The sequence below is a fragment of the Solanum verrucosum genome, unplaced genomic scaffold (assembly GCF_900185275.1).
Source record: "Solanum verrucosum unplaced genomic scaffold, falcon-dt-bn FXZP01000139.1, whole genome shotgun sequence".
Taxonomy (NCBI): Eukaryota; Viridiplantae; Streptophyta; class Magnoliopsida; order Solanales; family Solanaceae; genus Solanum; species Solanum verrucosum.
In genome coordinates, this window is record NW_026020364.1 from 1,169,574 (window position 1) to 1,178,075 (window position 8,502).

Consider the following 8,502-nt stretch of genomic DNA (forward strand, 5'->3'; position numbering starts at 1 on the left):
ACTTCATCAATCAATCTTAGAGGCATGTTGAAAGCATAAATAATCACAACTGCAGAACATATTCTCACGAATACATATGTGCCTCTAAAGTGCTGCATAATTGCATTATAACTGATACTAATCCCCGATCAATTTTACTTTTCCAATTTGAACTTTACACCTCCTTAAAAAACAATGATTCCAATTTGAACTTTACACACCCATTAAGCACAATGATTAATATGAATATTTTACAATAATATCCATATTAATTAATGTATAGTATTAGATCTTGAGAATTGATTTGAAAAATAAGTAATTGATATTGAGGATAAAACATGGAAAAAAAAATTGAAATGCTAAAAGTGACGAGTAAAATGAAAATGATTTTTTAGTATAGTAGACAAATAAAAGTGAACGAAGGGAGTAATATTCTGCAAATGTCTTAGAGAAACTGCACTATTTCATGGATTTCCTTCAAGTAGATGCAAGCTGCCTGGATGAGATACGATAAAGAAGGGACCAAACTAACCAAACTTTGGAAATAGGCAAAAGAATAAAAGAACATGTATTAATGCTGGTAATACTTCCAAGTTCAAACTAAACATTTTGTTGTCCACTACCATATACCAAAAAATGAACAAGAGACTAGCAATCACGATTGCGATTATACAAGTGAGATCATGATATGAAGCTGGTTCCTTGATGATTCGAAGTGGTTCGTTTTGCGCAGCATCAGTTAATTCATCTGAGATTCTCTCAACTTGCTCAGGAGCTAAAATGTTGCAACAAATAAGTAAATGTAAAACAAACTTACTCCTTGGGAGATCGAATAAAATGACATTCTGCCCTCTTCTTGCAATGCTTCGCTATCACAGAAAGAGAGGCAGAAGAGCAAGAGCACTTCATTCCAAGAGTGCCATTCTCATACGAGACATATCAAACCTATTTTCCTTTTTTTCTTTTTTTGATTAATGCAAAGACAGATCAATCCTTTTGTCAGCACATCCCAAGCAAGACCACGAAAAACTGCCAAAATTGGAGGAAAAGGTAACATACTTTGACTAAGAAGAAAAAGTTCATACTAATATGATATCAGTTCCTTGGTTCTGAGACACAATGCTTTGTTCAAACATGCAATAGAGGGGATTTCTCTACACTAACACAAGCCCAAACAAGCTTCAATAACTGATGCATTTTGCATTAATCTTCATGGAAATTACAGTGATTTAAAATCATATCATTGCCACCAACTGTGTTATATTGTGTCTTAAAACTGCATCATTGCAACCAAATCATGGTCATATGTATACTTTACTGAATATGTACATGTATGAAGAGTTGACACGCTGAACTAACCCAATGTGCTAACTGAATGAATTGATTTCTAAAATCCATATGCAATCTCCCCACATTCATGTCATAAATAGTTCAATCAACACATAGTTTGGTTATTCAATATGCATCTGATAGCATCCACGGTGGCGTTCCTTCATGTGAGGTTGGCGGACTTCAATGGGAAATTAAGAAGGTGCTTATTGTAGAAGTCAAGTCCAAGAATGAGCCCAAGAAGAGGGCTAAGTGCGACACAAGTACACGTATTTTATGGCCCAAGTCCAAATCTAATACTCCCTCCCTCCCACTTTATATGATGTATTTTGATCGGACACGAAATTTAAGAAAGAAAGACTTTTCAAAGTTGTGGTCTTAAATAAGTCATAGATGTTTGTATGACTGTAAATCATCTAATTAAGAATAAAATGAGCATTTAAAGTTAAATTGTTACTAAATATAGAAATGTATTACTCCCTCTGTCCCAATTTATGTGATTTACTTTTCTTTTTAGTCAGTCCCAAAAAGAATGACACATTTATGTATTAACTAACAATTTAACTATAAAATGTTTATTTTACCCTTAATGAAATGATTTACAACAACACAAATTTCTATCATTCATTTTGGACCACAAGTTTTAAAATTCTTCCTTCTTTTCTTAACTCCGTGCCGAGTTAAACTACCTCATATAAAATGGGACAGAGGGAGTATTTTTTTGGAATCAACTAAACAAAAGTGTCATATACATTAGGACAAAATGAATAGAAAAAAAGATTGGGGCCCATGGAGCCCAAAATGAGGGGCCCACAGAAGGCCAAAGCAAGTAGCTTCCATACTATTTTCTTGATTTTATTCAAGTAACCCGATTCTTATCAATATCCATGGCAATACTTCAATCAGCATAAAATCATGGGGACTAGCATAAGGTGAATTGAAGCAAAGGGCCAGACAAAGCCGAAGAGAGCCAAGTTATCTCAATAAATGAAAAAATCTTACCAGAGCAAAGAAAAGCACAAAGCTTCCTGTTGAATGAGGCTATCTCATACCTCACCCACATCCGAATAAGCTTCTTTGGATGGATCAGAATCTAATAGTCGACTTAACAAACAAAGTTTTACCAAAGTAAAGAGACATTTTAAAGCCATGTTTCTTGGTCCAAAACAAAAGCATAAGACATCAGTTTTCCCAGTTTCCCTCATACACTCCATCCCCTGGTAAGTTATACTTCTAATCAGTAACAAAGGGGCACGTCCACCTCATGGCAAAGAGAATTAGTAAGAAATTGCAAGTTCTTAATCTCCGGGCTATAAAACACAAAGGAACTAAAGATAAAAATAAAACAGACTGAAAGGCATGCCAGCATGCAACCTACCAATACAAAATCATTTTCCACCAATTTTGTATAATCATGGTATCTAGGTCACCTTGTGCGCGCACCTCGACTAATTCCAAGGGATACCTACTAATTTTTCCACCATATTCTTCTGTTAGAACTTTTCAGTTGTCGGTTTTCTTTCCTCCCTTAAGAACCACGGTGAAGTGAATGATGTAGTCTCCCCAAAACCTCTGCTAGTACGTAGCAGCTAGAATGACATCAATCAATACATACTTAGGTAGTTGGTAACCACAAAAGCAGCATAGTAAACACTGGTAAAGCTAATGTTTAGACATCCACAATAAACAAGATCTAATCTACAAATCCAACAAAACAAAGTAAATATCTTTAGTACCTGAAGATTTTTTCCAGCGAAAGACAGTATACTCCTAGCTCTAAGTTCCCGTGTGCTTGGGCTTTGCATGTCGAACATCTAACTGATCTACGTACTGCAGGGGGTGATCAGTTTCATTCCTAATCCTTTTGACGTTGGGACTCAACAAGCCCTTATGTTTGAACCCATACAAGTTAAGCACTTGATTATCTGCAAAATTGAAAGCCCTCTCCATGCTTTTCAAGCATCTCTCAACGGGGTAATCTCCATAACTCCCACAAGGCTTGCACCCTACAAAATGTGTAACAAATGGCCATCTCTCATCACCTAAACCAGGATGGTACTTCTCAATCATCTCTTCGTACCTATCAACTAGCCCCGCCCAATATCCGTGTAGATAATATGAATTCTCAACGAACACCTTGGGCATCCATTTATCCTTCTGTGATACCAACAAGTAAATTAGGGCAGACTGATCATCGGCTTCAAAAGCGGGTCTACCCTTTAAATAAGATGTCAAAATCTTGCCAGCTTCCTCGCGAATAGGACCTTTAGGTCCCATTGGGGCCCAAGCATCCAACAAATCAAGAAACCACTGGCAATTCCTAAAAAGAAAACTACCTGTGTTCAATGCAATCCATGATTTTTGATCAAACAATAAATCTGGGTATCCATGAACAACAAGATTATGACGATTATACTTTGATAAAGGCATCTCAAAAACCATATCAGTAAACAAAGCATCACTATCCATCCACCAAATCCACTCCACTTCAGGATGAGACAACATTAGCCTACGAATCAATGGAAGTTTGGCCCAGTAACCAGCCATTTCCTTTTCCAAATGAGCTAAATTATACAAAATTTCAATACCATGAATCCTACAATAATCAATCTTGTTCTTTATCGCCTTCAACAGATAATGATCCCCAATTGCATTGTCACAAGGATTTGGAGGAGACCCAGTTACAAGTAAAATCCGAGGCTTACCATTAACGAAATTGGGAAATTCTGGATTCTTCTGAAGCCACATTTTCCGGTCTTTATCCCAATTAGCAATTTTGGGCCCTAAACTGTAAGTGTCATTAAGACTCATGAAAGTCTCAGGTTGATCTCCTGCTGGATCATCCGGGTCCTTATCGGAACGGATATCGGAGAGGATCCGATTAGTTTCTTCTATTAAATTCTGATTCTCAGCCTCTGCTTCCGAGGATGAAACGTTGCCGATACCAATGGTGCCACGGAGTACAAGGATAGTGACGAAACCGCAAAGGATGGTGATTTTGACATTGTTGAAGGTACGGTCGATCTGACGGCCGCGTGGTAATACGTTGGGGGAGCGGCCACGGACACCGCCGTTGGCCGTGACGGTTGTAGGGAGTGCTCCGGCTCTTTTTTGAGCTGTAAATGTGCTTTCTTGGCCCATGCTCACCGACGGGAGTTCAGTAACAAAACAAAAATTGCTATTTACAATACTCCTTCTCAAGTATTAAGAAACATATAATATTATTATTAATGACGACATATAAATAGAAATGCAGGGATATTATCTAGGTACAAATTGTTTCAAGCCTTATAAATAGAACTAGTAAACTTTGCGAAAATTATTAGTAAATTTTCTTAAGAATATTTTATGAATTTAGAAAATAAAGTATATAAATTTTTCATCTAGTACATATAAATTTTAATTTTGTAAATTAAATCAACTACTTATACAATTATTTCAGATTATAGAATGACCTTTCTTTTATAGGAAAAATTGTAATATTGTATATGATGACCATTTACAGTCTATTAATTAAATATTACTAATAAAAAACTGAAAAAAATAATCAATGTAACGCCTTTAATTTTTCACAACTTTAACATAGGCACATTTATTACATACTTAAGAGAATTGAGAAGTGAGTTTTGAGTTTTTATAATAATATAGCACATACATGAAAAAAATTAAGAAAAATATCAAAAAAAAAAAAAGAGAAAAATTATAAATAAATTTCTTGAACTATAAGAGGTGTCATATCATTTTTATTTGAGATCATATAAAAATTCATAATGAGAAAATTATGATAAGGCATCAAAAATTATAAGTAAAATATTATTTGAGGGCTAGAAACTTGAAAAAACATATGAGTAATGAAGAATATTAAGAGTAGGAGTGATGAAAATGTGAGTTAAAGCCACAAAATTAGTGATTATTATTATAATAGAAGTTATTTTAAAAAGGTGATATGAGTTATGAAGATGATTTTTTAATTAAAATAATTATAATACTAAATAGATATTATTATTATTATTATTATTATTATTATTATTATTATTATTATTATTATTATCATTATTATCATCATTATCATTATTATCATTATCATCATTATCATCATTATCATCATTATTATCATTATCATTATTATCATTATCATCATTATTATCATTATCATGATTATCATGATTATCATTATTATCATTATCATTATCATCATTATCATTATCATCATCATTATTATTATTATTATTATTATTATTATTGGAGAAGAAAATGCCTAGAAGAAGAGAAAACAAATAATGCAATTGGAGGTTAATGTGAGTTGAAGTCACAAAATTAATAAATATTATTATAATAGAAGTTATTTTTAAAAAGTGATATGAGTTATGAAGATAATTTTTTAATTAAAATAATTAAGAAAAATAATACTAAGTAGAGATTATTGTATTATTATTATATAATGAAATGGGGGAATAAAATGCCAAGAAGAGAAAACAAATAATGCAATTCGAAGTTATAAAGAGGTGGCACGTTACTTCTCTATATATTTAGCTTTATAATATTTACAGATTTTATGCATTTAATTGAAAAGGATTAATAGGAAGAAAAAAAGAGCATATCACTTGTTTGTTAGATTCATATCCAGTGTATTTATGTGGAATAAAAATAAAGAAGATAAAATTCAAACAATTATCACACATAAAATTAATAATCATTTTTTCATAAATTTACAATTCAAAATATGTGAAAATCTAAAGTACTACAACTCATGGGAGAGATATTTACCTCTCAATTAACAAAATTAAAAGAAAAAAAATATAAAATTATGGAGATTTAGAGTAACACAGAGGCAATAAAATTATTATTACAAAATGACTATTTAGAAATAAAAATATTATTCTTAACTAAATTATTATATTTTTCATTTCCTTGCTCTCAATCTTAAATTAATTGTTTCACCATTTCATTTTCTTCACCCCGTATATCAGATTATCTATACCTGCAAAATAATGAAACAGTATTATTTTTACAGTTGTGAATTGTAATTAAGTTCAGAATTTAATTTTATCATAAAATCTCACTTTTCTATCATCCTCCCCTTCCCTTCTCCAAATATTGCAAAATACATAAATTCTTAAAAAAATAAAAACTTGGAACAATAAAGTAAGATTATAATTGAATACCTCATATGTTTATCACTTGGCAAAACTTATGATCAATTGAGTATAACTTCTATAGTCCAACATACTAAGAAAAAGGGAAATAAATATAAAAGAGAGTTTGAGAAGAATTGCTTACAATTTCTTATTTTTAACCCATATGATAAAATTTCATTTTCCTATCTCCCCCTCCCCCCTCCATTCTCCAAATACTGCAAGATAAAGAAATTCTTAAAAAAAATTAACTCATATATTTATCACTCATCAAAACTTATGATCAAGGAGTACAACTTCTTTAGTTCAAACATACAAAGAAAAAGGAAATAAATATAAAAGAGAGTTTGAGAAGAATTGCTTACAATTTCTCATCATTAGCCCATCTGTTTTCTTTGTATTTTCTATAGATGCAACCTATAATCAAATCAAATAAATACCAAACTCAAAATAATATTATTATGATCGAAAAGAAAAAATAGTATAGAATACTTGTGCCTTTCTTTTAGCTGAATCATCTCAAATCACCTTCACCACAAATTTGAGAGCTTTACACACATATATATACTATATAGATTTGATCATTTCTTTTGTAAGAAAAATTTACAATGCCTCTATTTATAAGATTACAATAGGGAATACCAAATGAAGACATGAACATGACTATTAATAAAATTTAGGAGTTATGACCATGAAAAGTCATGGAAATAGTGAAAATAAAGACAATTAAAATTTATATTAAAGAATATGAATAAATGAAAGGAATAGTAATTGCCACATTCATATTTGTAAAATAATAATAAATAATAAATAAATAAATAAAATGTCAAAAAAATGAGAAAAAAAGATAAATTGGATCCTTGGCCAAAGAGAGGTGCCACATCACATTTTTTTAATCTAGCTTTATATATAGGTATAGATTTTTCAATAACAATATATAATTATTTTATTTTTACTAAACAACTATGCTTCCTCAACAGGACCCACATTTGTCTCATGTCTCATGTCTCATGTCTCAGGTTTGGACGCACACACTTTATCTAGTGTTATGGACTTAGACATCAACTAAACACTTTGTGCGGCACTCGATAACTTACTCACGATTCTTTCTTGATTTTGTATTCTCAAGTAAGCTTTTTCAAACTTAGATCACTAAAAGAATGTAGAAAAACACAAATTAATTTATAAGGAGGCTTTTGTATGGCTTTGGAAGATTGCTTGTTTTTGCTTGGCTAAGTTACAAATGAATGCCCCTCTATTTATGCTACACACTTAGAGGCTAAAATGTAAATAAAATTGTTATACAAGTCCCTACATATTTAAAAATAAGCTTTTGTTTAGATTTCTCTACAAGTGTAGAGTTTTCTAAGGCCTTCTAAGAAATCTTCTTGGATATTCTAGAGTCTTCTCCAAACCTCTCTAAGACTCTAATTTTTTCCGACTAAGGCTAGCTCACTTATGTTGTTAATGTTATCCCTAAGTGGTATGACAAAGTGGCGGGTCATGTCACCCTTCCCCACCTGATGTTACAAAGACCACAATGTATTGTTGCTGCATGAACTCCCGAATTTTATCTTTGAATTGCCTCAAGTCTTTATATTGTTCCCATGTGGCTTTTTTCGAAGATAGTCCCTTCGAATAAATAAGAAGCATGGCAGTGGCTTGGTGTCCTTGCTTCCTCTTGGCTTGACAGTCAATAATAGCCTCGATTTCTCGATCGTGCGAGTCAATGATGACAATCGGTGTCTAACTTGATTGATTCCAGCAAGGATCACCTTGTCTTCGTGATATGTCTTGAAGATGTCGGCATGAAAGACTGGATGAATCTTAAAATAAGGTGGCAATTCTACCGTATATGAGATCTTGCCCACCTTATCAACGAAATAGAACGAGCCCTTATACTTACGCACCAAGTTTTGGTGTACGCATAGTAGTGCCTTGAAGTGTATTGAATTAAACATCACCAAGACCATGTTTCCAACCTTATAATTTGTGGGACGACATTTGTGGTCAGCGAACTTCTTCATCTTCCTTATTGTGTTGTCCAAGTAGGACTTAG

The 8,502-nt window shown here is 32.4% G+C and overlaps 1 protein-coding gene across 1 annotated transcript; it reads right to left on the minus strand.

The window, feature by feature from the left end:
• Window positions 1–525: 525 nt before the first annotated feature.
• LOC125837814 (probable xyloglucan 6-xylosyltransferase 5) lies at window positions 526–4,478 on the minus strand. The gene is made up of 2 exons (XM_049516887.1): window positions 3,045–4,478; window positions 526–1,008 (listed from the first exon to the last, which is right to left on the minus strand). The coding sequence occupies exon 1, from the start codon at window positions 4,447–4,449 to the stop codon at window positions 3,085–3,087; it is 1,365 nt and encodes a 454-aa protein (XP_049372844.1). The 5' UTR covers window positions 4,450–4,478; the 3' UTR covers window positions 526–1,008; window positions 3,045–3,084.
• Between the last annotated feature and the right edge of the window lie 4,024 nt (window positions 4,479–8,502).